Below are 13102 nucleotides of genomic sequence, written 5' to 3' on the forward strand. Positions count from 1 at the left end.
CCTAATGACGATTTTAGACGAAAAAATCGACCTATTTGTTATTGTAAAATTGTTAGTAATTAATTTTTGGAAAAACTCGACGTCATTCGAGAGCTATATATATATGTAGAATATTTGTTTATAATTTCAAAACGATCGATGCAGTAGTTTTTTCTGTAGGCTGGTCACCGACTTTAAAAATTACATATTTGGGAAAATCGATTCAAAGTACACTAAGCGCTGGTAGCTGGAGGTATCGTTATTCAACCCGCTGTAACTTCCTTAGTTTTTCTCCGAATGACCTAAAACTTTAACACAATATTCTTGAGATGTTGATGGTTCAGAAAAAAAATATAAAAAAAAATTTTAAAAAAAGTTGTCAAACCTTACAATTCATTTGCTGCTACAGTTGCCTTGCTAAGTCTGAAGGCCTCTTACGTTTCAGTTTGGTTATTTCGTTTACTACTGAATTCACACCAAGATCACGGTGAAGGCCAGCAGATCTAACATACCAAGGAGCATTAATTATACTTCTTAGTACCTTATTTTGGAAGCGCTGAATACAGACAATACAGTTTTGACTTGAGCATAGGCCCTAAATGGCTTTAGTACTTGATTACTTGGTGGAGTAATGAGTTAAGAACACTAAAACGAAGAAGTTGGTATAAATACAAAAAAACGCAGAACCTTTTAGACCTTTTAACAAACAAACGTGACAACGCTATCTTTAAACGACAAGCCAAAAAGGCAAAAAAAGCCTGCTTGGAAAAATTTACTACTAACATCAATTTCAAATCCAATCCTAAACTAGTTTGGCAAGATATAAGACGTCTGTCAGTTATAAAAACAAATAGAACTATCAGTTATTTGGCTCTCCAAAATGGATTAACAAACGTTCCAAAGATCATCGCAAATGCTTTTGCAACATACTGGAGTTCCTACTGAAAAGACTCTAATTTTACCAACCAATTCATACCGAAACAGAAAGCGCTCAACTATAACATATTACCCATAAATAAACTTAACAATTCAGCGCTTTCTTTAGAGACAATTATATCTATTGACGAATTTGATTTGATTAAAAAGAGGTTAGTAAACCTTTATAACGAAATACTTTCAAAAGGTTCATATCCTCAAAGTTGGAAAATAGGTGAAATCATTCCAATACCCAAACCTAGTCTCGCTCCCTTCTTGTTTAGGAAAAGTTTTAGAAAAAATAATTTCTCCACGTTGAATGTGGTACGCAAAGAAAAATAAATTAATCAGTCACAATCAAGTAGCATTCAGAAAAAACCAAGGTACAATGGACGCTCTTTTACACTTCGAACACTTCCAAGGTTATTTCTAACAAAGGACACGTTACTTGTTTAAGCCTAGATTTTCAAAAAGCATATGACCGTATCCGAACGAACTCGCCGATAAAGAAGCAAAAAACACCATACGTTGCCCGTGTATTTATGTTAAAACTTATGAAAACAACGATATTTCAAAGTTTATTAAAACCTATGCGTATCTTCAACAACCAATATCGACTCACAAATCCTGAGCGCACTAAAGCAGTATACGCTACTTCCTGCAGCATACCGGAAATTAAAATTTTACTCGGCTCCGTTTAGGACATTGTATTTTTACACACCAGCATATTTTTGAACGCAATGCAACAACAAATGGATGTCGACTTTGTAATAGTTCTACTAATTCTGTAGAACACTTATTAAACCACTGCCCTGCTCTATGCAATATTATACGGGAATTATCTTACACCATATCCAAACTTCTTAAAGAACCGTCAACTACCAACATAAAAACAATATATGTACATATGTACAATTTCATCTCCTAAGCCAATTAAAACATCTAATCTAAAACGAATTAATTATACACAACAGTATTACAATCTCCAAACAAAATTCCTTTATATTTATAAACCCGTATGTATATGTATATATCTACAATTTAAAAACACTTAATACTAAACATAAGCGGAATGTACATATACTTATTCTTAACTAGGCTAACGTATTACAAATTAATATTAGCCCACAGCCGAAGGCGCTGTAGCTAGTTCTGTTATATCTTATAGGTAGTATATTATGTATAGTTTATAATTGTATTTCCTTTAAATAAATAAATAAAATATTAAGAAAGAATACATCATTACCAGGAATTAGGGCTACTATTTCAAATATTTGGTGAAAAGGGTAATTAAATTATGCATGGAGTTTTTTTAGCAATAACAATCTCTTTAACAGCGAAATTGATTTATAATGCTAATGTTCTTGACCGCACGCACCGGTAACTATCGTATCATGCTGTCAAGTAAAGTGCTGAACACAAAGACGATGACACGACACGACGTAGCGACGGCTGACCACAAATGTCGCGTTGAAGCCAACGTATTGAACATTTTGAAGACGGCAGCGACATATCAAACAGAAATTTCATTGCTGCCGCACTAAAATTTTTCACATCAATAAAATTTACATATTTAGTTGAAAGTGAAATTATTTACGCAAAAAAATTAAAAATTGGCGATTTAATTGTTTTAAATAATCGATTGTTATTATCATTGATGACAATGTTGTCGTACCACCACCGGACAATAACGAAGTTCAATGGCAATTGCCCGTCAGAGATAACACTGGTTTACAGCAAAAATGTTCCATGAACGCCACTATCCAATTTGTCTGTGAAATGGCTCGCTGATTTCGAAAATCGAGTTAATTTTTTTTTTATGGATACGTTTTTGAGATATTTTTCGGCCTATTTTTATATACGGCCTTCAAGCTCTTGATTTCCCTGACATATTATAGAAATCGTCACGAACCATTTGTCAAACACTATACGAAGGAAGACAATGTATGCTATTGCAAAGACATTCCAGGATTATTCAAAGAGTTTGGTCAAGCATAGGATTCCGAGGAGAGGCGATTGTTCATAGACAGCAAAAAACTGAGCTTGAAGGCCGTATAACTGCATAATGGCAACATCGGGATCGAGGATCGCGCAGAAGAATCGATACCAAGGTTTCTGGGATGACTACTGTTGGTTTCTCATAAGAGAAACCGATCCTAAACTAAATAAACGACGAAACAAAACACATAATCATTTCGACTATAATGTAAGAACATCAACTTAAGACAAAAATAACACATTGTTTTAATATATTTTACTAATATATAAATAAATGAGTTTATAAAAACTAAAAGGACATGAAAATTGACTTTCTACTTAACAGAAACAGCGCATAGCCGGATATCCCACCCCTACTTTACACACTACATACACATATACGTATACATTGACTTTGCGAGACTTGGATATATTTATTTGATCATGTATCACTTTCCTATTTATCCATGGAATTTGTTCGTTGGTAGCTTAATTTTTTATTAATAAACAGGACTTCATATAAAATAAAATAAAATTTTAAAAATATCTTTTCTTTTAAAATTTTTTTCTTGCCAAAGTTTACTTTTTTTCAATTTTTTCATAAAAAAATTTAAAAACTCGAAGTTATTAATCAATTTCTCAGAAATTATAAGGCCTATGGAAAAATGGAGTAGGCAATATTTTTAGGAAATTTCATTCACTTTTATTTTCTATAATTTGCAGTAAGATTGCTCAACTGGTCAGTGAGATATACATGATTAAATGAAGACACCTTTTTTTTGGTCGAATAACGGTAAATTGCAAATATCTCAAAAACGTATCCATAAAAAAAAAAGTTAACTCGATTTTCGAAATCAGCGAGCCATTTCACATACAAATTGGATAGTGGCATCCGTGGAACAAAAAATAAATTCAAATTTGTGATCCAGTGTAATCAAACACGACGGTAGTGCCCATGCATCAACTCCTCTGCCAAATATGGTCGAAAGAACGAATGCCTGACGACTGGAACGGGAGTGTGTTCTTCCCTCCAATACAAGAAAGGTGATCCCCCAATCTTCGCCAACTACCGCGTGATCAGTCTTCTGAATTTCGCGCATAAGGTCAAGTGTAATGCGTAATAGACTGCTTTCGATAGCACTAAAAGGGTTAGCCTTTATGCCGCAATGTCTGAATTTTGGTTACCTACAAAACTTATACGGCTATGTAAAATGACGTTGAGCGCTACCACCCGCTCCGTCTAAATAGCGAAGGGCACTCTTGCCAACAGTTCCTGTCACGGGATCAGTAGACAATTGAAAAGCGTAAAACCAAAGTAACGCTTTATAAATCATACATCATCCCCCTTCTGCTGAATGGTGCGAAATCATGTACGATGACAAAGAATAGTACTCCTTAGGAACGTCGATAGGTGTAGGTTAGTAACGGATTCATTGGAATGTCAGGTGGAAACACAAGTGGATGTAGACCTGGCGAAACTTGCAGTTTGTGCAATGTAGTGCAAATTGATTATGTGTTTGTTTAGAGTTTTCATTTGCTTTTAAGCCGATATTGTGATAAATAATTCCATGACGCGATGAAGACAATCAAATCTTTCGTGAAAAAACGTAATACATAGATACAAAACATTGCGATGAAAGGACTAATGAAAAACATGAAATTGCACATGAAGAGCGCAGCGTTAGAATGGCTCGACTTCGTGCTTCTCAGTCATAAGATCAAAGGTAGACAGACTGTGAAGGGGCTCGGTTGGTAATAAAATTAATCTCAAGATCCAACAGAGGTTGTCAGAAGACCAAGAATAATAGTGGTAAAATCAATAAACACTGTTGTTGGTGAAAAAGAAAGTTTAATTTTTATACTCTCGCAACAAAGTTGCTACGAGAGTATTATAGTTTTGTCCACATAACGGTTGGTTGTAAGTCATAAAACTAAACGAGTCAAATATAGGGTTATATATATCAAAATGATCAGGGTGACAAGAAAAGTTCAAATCCGGATGTCTGTCTGTCCGTCCGTGCGTGCAAGCTGTAACTTGAGTAAACATGGAGATATCTTGATGAAACTTGGAAGACGTATTTCTTGGCATCATAAGAAGGTTAAGTTCTAAAATGGGCGTAATCGGACAACTGCCACGCCCACAAAATGGCGAAAACCGAAAACACTTAAAGTGCCATAACTAAGCTATAAATAAAGCTATGGAAGTAAAATTTGGTATGTAGGATCACACTATGAAGGGGCATACGTGGATGTAATTTTTTTGGGGAAGTGGGCGTGGCCCCGCCCCCTACTAAGTTTTTTGTACATATCTCGCAAACTACTGAAGCTATATCAAGGAAACTTTCTGGAGTCGTTTCATTATTTCATTGCATTATTTCATAACCACAATAACGACACTTCTCAGTAGTGCCAGAATTCGTTATAATTTTTTTTACGAATTAACGACATATTTTTTGTTCCAACACATATTGTGAAAAGGTGAATTTGTTTTTCTTTTCACAAAGAACGACACATTTTGTATTACAACGATATTGGTGAAAAATCAATTACATTTTTATACTCTCGCAACAAAGTTGCTACGAGAGTATTATAGTTTTGTCCACATAACGGTTGGTTGTAAGTCCTAAAACTAAACGAGTTAGATATAGGGTTATATATATCAAAATGATCAGGGTGACGAGAAAAGTTCAAATCCGGATGTCTGTCTGTCCGTCCGTCCGTGCAAGCTGTAACTTGAGTAAAAATTGAGATATCTTAATGAAACTTGGAACACGTGTTCCTTGGCACCATAAGAAGGTTAAGTATGCAGCAACATCGGATCACTGCCACGCCCACAAAATGGCGAAAACCGAAAAAACATAAAATGCCATAACTAAGCCAAAAATAAAGCTATGGAAATAAAATTTGGTATGAAGGATCCCACTATGAAGAGGCATATTTGGATGCCATTTTTTTGGGGAAGTGGGCGTGGCCCCGCCCCCAAATAGATTTTTTGTACATATCTCGGAAACCAATAGAGCTATATAAACCAAACTTTCTGCAGTCACTTTAGCCACTTCTTAATACAGTTAAAAAATGAAAGAAATCGGATAATAACCACGCCCACCTCCCATACAAAGGTTAGGTTGAAAATTACTAAAAGTGGGTTAACTCTCTAACGAAAATGTCAGAAACACTAAATTTCACATAAGAAATGGCAGATGAAACCGACCGATTTCAAGGAAACTTGGTTTGTAAAAATTTCCTTACATCCCAATGATATGTTGTGAAAATAGGCCAAATCGCTTCACAATGATATGACGAATATGTGGGTCAAATTGTGTATTATATAATATTAATAAAGTTAAATAAATAAATTGCGAGAGTATAAAATGTTCGGTTATACCCGAACTTAGCCCTTCCTTACTTGTTCATATTGCTTTTTCAGCAAAAACGATACATTTGACTTATAACGGCGAAATTGATTTCACAAATAACGACATAATTCAAAGTGGGTCACTTTTATGCCCAAGAAAAAGTATTAGTACACTTTATTTGGTCCATTTAAGCTTAACATTGTATTGTATATTACAGGCCACTAGATTTGTCAATAAACTGATGGCATTTTTCTATATTTGCTAAATAAGAGACAATTGAAAACGTTAAATCGCTCTCCTGAAAAATCGACTTTTTTGAGTTGTGATACTATTCAAGTAAATGAGCGATATAATCTTGTATTAATGTATGTTGGTGGTTGGTGGTTTTTCTCTTGGACTTTATGCCGAATATATGGGTATGTGTGTTATCTTAAAAAAATTAAATGAATGAATTGCGAAAGTATAAAATGTTCGGTTAAATCCAAATTTAGCACTTCCATACGTGTTATATTATATGTATATATTGCTTGAAGTCTATTTATACCCATAAGGTTTGACTTCCATTTGGTAGCTTTTTATTTATTTGTACTCACGTGATTCCAAAGTTTGTAAGATTATTTCATTTGGCAAACCAAGCGAACCATTATTAGATACAGCATATACGCTTATTTTATATAGACCACATGCGTCTAAATTTTTAAGTACATAATTGCTTTCTATGGTTTTGTCCCAATAAATTATTTGATTTTCCTCTACCCGTTGCAATGGGCCATATACATAAATTTCATATGCTTCCACACACTTTTTTGTTTTCACTGAAACATTCCAATATATTCCCATTTCAGTTGCATTAATTTTTGTTGGAGATATGTTAGAGATCTCAGGAACTGAAAAAAATAAACAAACACCTTACAATCAGCTTTTTATTTTGTAAATGTTATTCAGTGGAGAATAAGCGTGAAATTCTTAAAATGTAGATAGTATTACATATGGCTGTTGCACAGAGTATAATAGTTTTGTTCACCTAACGGTTGTTTGTGTCACCAAGGGAATATAAGAGTTAGATATGGGGTTATATATACATAAATGATCAGGATGACGAGTCGATTTGAAATCCGGATGTCTGTCCGTCCGTCCGTCCGTCTGTCCGTGCAAGCGATAACTTGAGTAAAAATTAAGATATTTTAAAGAAACTTGGAACACATGTTCCTTGGCACCCTGAGGAGGTTGCTTTCGAAAATGGGCAAAATCGGTCCACTGCCACGCCCAAAAAATGGTGGAAACCGAAAACCTATACAGTGTCATAACTAAGCCATAAATAAAGTTATGAAAATGAAATTTGGAACATAGGATCCCATTAGGGAGGGGCACAGTTGGATGTAATTTTTTTGGAAAAGTGGGCGTGACCCCGCCCCCATCTACGTTTTTGGTATATAACTCGCAAACCAATAAAGCTTTCTGCAGTCGTTTCTTTTAGCCATTTCTTTATACAGTCCAAAAATGAAATAAATCGGATAATAACCACGCCCACCTCCCATACAAAGGTTAGGTTGAAAATTACTAAAAGTGGGTTAACTCCCTAACGAAAAACGACAGAAACACCAAATTTTACATAAGAAATAGCAGAAGGAAGCTACACTAAGATTTTTTTATAAAACGGAAAATGGGCGTGGCGTTCGTTCACTTTATAATCTATTCATAAGGAACCAATGAAGCTAGCGGAATAAAACTTTACACAAATACTGTATTTGAGCTGTGACATCACTTGTGGAAAAATTGTCAAAATCGAACCATGACTTTTCAAGGCCCCTGATATCAAACATGAAGAACTCAGTGCCTAAGGTTAATTTTTCACCGAAAATATAGGTAAATCCCTACGATATTTTAATGTAATTCATTCCCTCTGAATTTTTTTCTTATAACAGTTTCTCACTGTACGTGCAATGGTAAAAATCGGGTCATAACTTCCCCCAGATCCCATATACCTAATTATAAGTAATATTAAATTAAGTGAGCGTATAGTCTTCGATATATCGTGTCTTGGTGGTGAAAACGAGTGAAATCGGTTTAGGAACTACCTCAGTCCCCATATACTATTTATGATGATTTTCGTTATTCTATTGAACTTTATACCAAATACATATATGGGTCGACTTGTGTTATATTTATAAAATTACATCAATAAATTGCGAGAGTATAAAATGTTCGGTTACACCCGAACTTAGCCCTTCCTTACTTGTTTAACCATAAAAACGACACATCTCAGTTGTGCCAGAATTCTTCTTCTTCTTGACTGGCGTAGACAACCCTTAAGCGGCTATAGTCGAGTCCAAAACAGCTCGCCACGTATCCCTCCTTCTGGCAGTTTGGCGCCAATTGGTTATACCAAGCGAAGCTAGGTCCCTCTCCACCTGGTCCTTCCATCGGAGTGGAGGTCTCTCTCTTCCTCGGCTTCCACCAGCGGGTACTGCATCGAATACTTTCAGAGCTGGAGCACTTTCATCCATTCGAACAACATGACCTAGCCAGCGTAGCCGCTGTTTTTTTATTCGCTGGACTATGTCTATGTCGTCGAATAACACATACAGCTCATAGTTCCATCGTCTGCGGTATTCGCCGTTGCCAATGTTTAAGGGACCATAAATCTTCCGCAGAACCTTTCTCTCGAAAACTCCTAGTGCCGTCTCATAGGATGTTGACATCGTCCAGAATTAGTCATATTTTTTTTACGAAATATCGACATATTTTGTGTTACAGCACATATTGTGAAAAGGTGAATTTGGTATTCTTTTTAGAAAGAACGACATATTTTGTGTTAGAACGATATTTGTGAAATGAAAATTAAATTTTTCATGTTGCTTTTTACAGCAATAACGACACATTTAACTTATGATAGCGAAATTGATTTATATTTTTCACAAATAGCGACATAATTCCAAAGGGGTAACGTTTATGCCTATGGCAAAGCTTCAGTACACACTTTTTAGTGCACTTATTGTCATTATTTTGTTTAATATATTACATGCCACTAGTTTTTTCCATACACTTATGGCATTTTTCTATATTTGCTGAATAAGAGACAATTGAAAACTTTAAACTGGTCTCCTGAAAAATCGACGTTTTTGAGTTGTGACACTATTCATGTAAATGACCGATATGTACTTTGAAATTTCCTTCTAATGAATGATATACATATGTAGGACATCGTAGTTAGTCAAAAATATGCTGATTAGTTTATATTTTGTAAACTTAAAACCGGACGATTTTGCGTTTTATAAGTACACATACATGGTTGTAATCCGTTTTTTAAATTCTTCTGTACGTGTGTATATCACTGAACTCCTCCTAAATGGCTGGATCGATGTTAATAAAATTTTGTGTGTGTCTTCAGGTGGATTCGAGAATTGTTTGTAGTCACCATTCGGTTGTATTTAAATAGTACATTTATATCCGAGACACGGATGTAGTAAAAATAGCATGATAAACGAATTATGGTATTGTGTTTACTACGTACATTGCAAAAAAAAATTATTCGCTTTTTTTGTGAACGTAGTTAAAAATATATTTTAAGTAATGTAAAATACTACTACTTTCGATCCAAAATTATTAAGTAGCATGAAAATATGTCCGATTTTCTTCTAATAATGGTTTGAATAATGGGATAGATACCGAGCGCTGAAGAGGGAAGCGAGACGCATTGGCAGACGTAAAAAGAAAGAGGCCGAAATGCGTGAGTATGAAAAGCTTGAAAAGCTGGCCGACATGGGTAATGCTCAAAAGTTTTATGAAAAGATGAGGCGATTTACAGAAGGTTTCAAGACCGGAGCATTATCATGTAGGGACCGAGGAGGTAATCTGGTAACGGATGTCCAGAGCATACTGGGATTATGGAGGGAACACTTCTCCGACCTGCTGAATGGCAGTGAAAGTACAACACCAGGAGTTGGCGAACCCGTTTCCCCAATCGATGACGGTGGAATAGATGCTCCATTACCCGACCATGAAGAAATTCGAATAGCAATTACCCGCTTGAAGAACAACAAAGCGGCGGGGGCCGATATATTACCGGCAGAGCTATTCAAATACGGCGGCGAAGAACTGATAAGGTGCATGCATCAGCTTCTTTGCAGAATCTGGTCGGAAGAATGCATGCCTGACGATTGGAATCTCAGTGTGCTCTGCCCAATCCATAAAAAGGGAGATCCCACAATCTGTGCCAATTATCGTGGGATCAGCCTCCTAAATATCGCATACAGTGAGCGTACTGTGTGAAAGACTAAAGCCCACCGTCAACAAACTGATTGGACCTTATCAGTGTGGCTTTAGACCTGGAAAATCGACATCTGACCAGATATTCACCATGCGCCAAATCTTGGAGAAGACCCGTTAAAAGAGGATCGACACACACCACCTTTTTCTCGATTTTAAAGCTGCTTTCGACAGCACGAAAAGGAGCTGCCTTTACGCCGCGATGTCTGAATTTGGTATCCCCGCAAAACTAATACGGCTGTGTAAGTTGACGTTGAGCAACACCAAAAGCTCCGTCATGATTGGGAAGGACCTCTCCGAGCCGTTCGATACCAAACGAGGTTTCAGACAAGGTGACTCACTATCGAGCGACTTCTTTAACCTGATGCTGGAAAAAATTATAAGAGCTGCAGAGCTAAATAGAGAAGATACAATCTTCTACAAGAGTGTACAGCTCCTGGCGTACGCCGATGATATTCATATCATCGGAAGCAACAACCCGCATGGATCTGCTTTTTCCCGCATGGATAAGGAGGCGAAGCGATTGGGTCTGGAGGTAAATGAGGACAAGACGTCATCAAGCAAACAGTCGGCGCATTCGCTCTTGGCTCCCACGTCACTGTTGACAGTGGTTATTATCCGATTTCAACTATTTTCATGGTGTGTGGTAGGGTACGTAAGAGAATCGACTGCAGAAAGTTTGGTTTATATAGCTTTATTGGTTTGCGAGATATATACAAATGACCGATTTAGGGCCGGGGCCACGCCCACTTCCTAAAAAAATTTACATCCAAATATGCCCCTTCCTAGTGCGATCCTTTATTCCAAATTTTACTTTTATAACTTTATTTATGGCTTAATTATAACACTTTATAGGTTTTTAGTTTTCGCCATTTTTTGGGCGTGGCAATGGTCCCATTTTGCCCATTTTCGAAAGCAACCTCCTCAGGGTGCCAAGGAATACGTGTTCCAAGTTTCGTTAAGATATCTCAAATTTTACTCAAGTTATCCGTTACACGGACAGACAAACATCTGGATTTCATCCTGATCATTTTGATATGTATAACCCTATATCTAACTCTTTTAGTTTTATGACTTACAAACAACCGTTATGTGAACAAAACTATAATACTCTCTTAGCAACTTTTGTTGCGAGAGTATAAAAAAACAGATATAAATGGAACAGTATTGCCTACAAGGGGTATTGGTAAAATCTGCTATAAAAGATTTTGAACAAATTGTTGAAGATATTTCGAAAAAAAACATTATTGTTTTGCTAACGCAGAAGGGTTGTCAAAAAAAGCGAGAAAGATGTTTACTTATCAAACCTTTTATAAATGAATCATGAGTTTAGTGGAATACCACAAAAAAATACTGATATCGTTACCAGCAAAATACTACATTGTTCACATGGACACACATCAGGTATTCGTACCAACAATAGTATTGTTACTACATGTGCGTCTCGGCTATTATTTTACATTTATAGAATTTTTTGATGTTATCTATACTAATATTATAAAGAGGAAATGTTTGTTTTTTTGTTTGTTTGTGTCGAATAGGCTCCGAAACTACTGAACCGATTTGAAAAATTCTTTCACCGTTGGAAAGCTATACTATCCCTGAGTGACATAGGCTATATTTAGTTTAAAAAAAAAATTGGGTTCCTTACCAAAACTCCGATAATGTAAAAAAAATACCAAAAAACTTTCTTTAATCGCGAATGCTGCGAAAACGATTGAAGATATAACAAAGTGATGTACTACAATTTTGTAGAACTTATCATTATCTACAAAAAATGTCGCGACATCATATCTCTAACTATTATAGTTTTGTCACAATAAGCGATTTTATATAAAAAATTAATTAAAATACCACTACTTGAAAAGGCTCTTTATTTATACCATAGTATTAATCCTTATCGAAATAAATGATTTATTATTTAAGATCGCTTCAAAACCTTTATATAACTTTTTGAATTATTAGATTCTGACATACCATTCAAAAGATATCACGAGTTAAAAATTTTGAAATTTTTGAATGGTCCTGTGCGGAATTAAAAATAATTGTCGCTTGATAATAATATGATATAAAAATGAATTGCTGTTCGTTTGTGCCGCAAAAAAACGAGAACGGCCAAACCGATCTGGCTAATTTTAGTCTTGAAATATTCGTGGAAGGCCAGAAAAAGATTAGAAAGTGAGTAAATATGAAAAAATTTCGAGGAAGATAATAATAAGAGAATTTTATTCGAGTTGACAAGAAAAATAAAAAATATAATTTAAAGGTTGTCATTGTTGCTTTGTTAAAATATTTTTGTTATTGTTCAATTGTATAAGGTTGTGTCGCTAGCCCAAAACAATTTGTAACAAGTAAGGAAAGGCTAAGTTCGGGTCCAACCGAACATTTTATACTCTCACAATTTTTATACTCTCGCAACCTGTTGCACAGAGTATAATAGTTTTGTTCACATAACGGTTGTTTGTGTCACCAAGAAATATAAGAGTTAGATATGGGGTTATATATACATAAATGATCAGGATGACGAGTGGATTTGAAATCCGGATGTCTGTCCGTCCGTCTGTCCGTGCAAGCGATAACTTGAGTAAAAATTAAGATATCTTAAT

The 13102-nt window shown here is 35.5% G+C and overlaps 2 protein-coding genes across 27 annotated transcripts in view; one reads left to right on the forward strand and one right to left on the reverse strand.

Moving 5' to 3' along the window:
• Positions 1-13102, reverse strand: part of Ptprq_4 (phosphatidylinositol phosphatase PTPRQ) — a 474745-nt gene that overhangs the window by 239083 nt on the left and 222560 nt on the right. For 25 of the 26 annotated variants that reach the window (XM_054235185.1, XM_054235183.1, XM_054235189.1 and 22 more), the window contains one exon: positions 6821-7114. The exons of the other annotated variant lie outside the window; for it this stretch is intronic. In XM_054235185.1, the coding sequence (XP_054091160.1) occupies positions 6821-7114 (294 nt within the window). The remainder of the gene's footprint in view (positions 1-6820; positions 7115-13102) is intronic. 26 annotated transcript variants of the gene reach the window in all.
• Positions 1-13102, forward strand: part of LOC128922870 (uncharacterized) — a 140094-nt gene that overhangs the window by 105165 nt on the left and 21827 nt on the right. The window lies entirely within an intron of this gene.

The sequence above is a fragment of the Zeugodacus cucurbitae genome, chromosome 6 (assembly GCF_028554725.1).
Source record: "Zeugodacus cucurbitae isolate PBARC_wt_2022May chromosome 6, idZeuCucr1.2, whole genome shotgun sequence".
NCBI lineage: Eukaryota > Metazoa > Arthropoda > Insecta > Diptera > Tephritidae > Zeugodacus > Zeugodacus cucurbitae.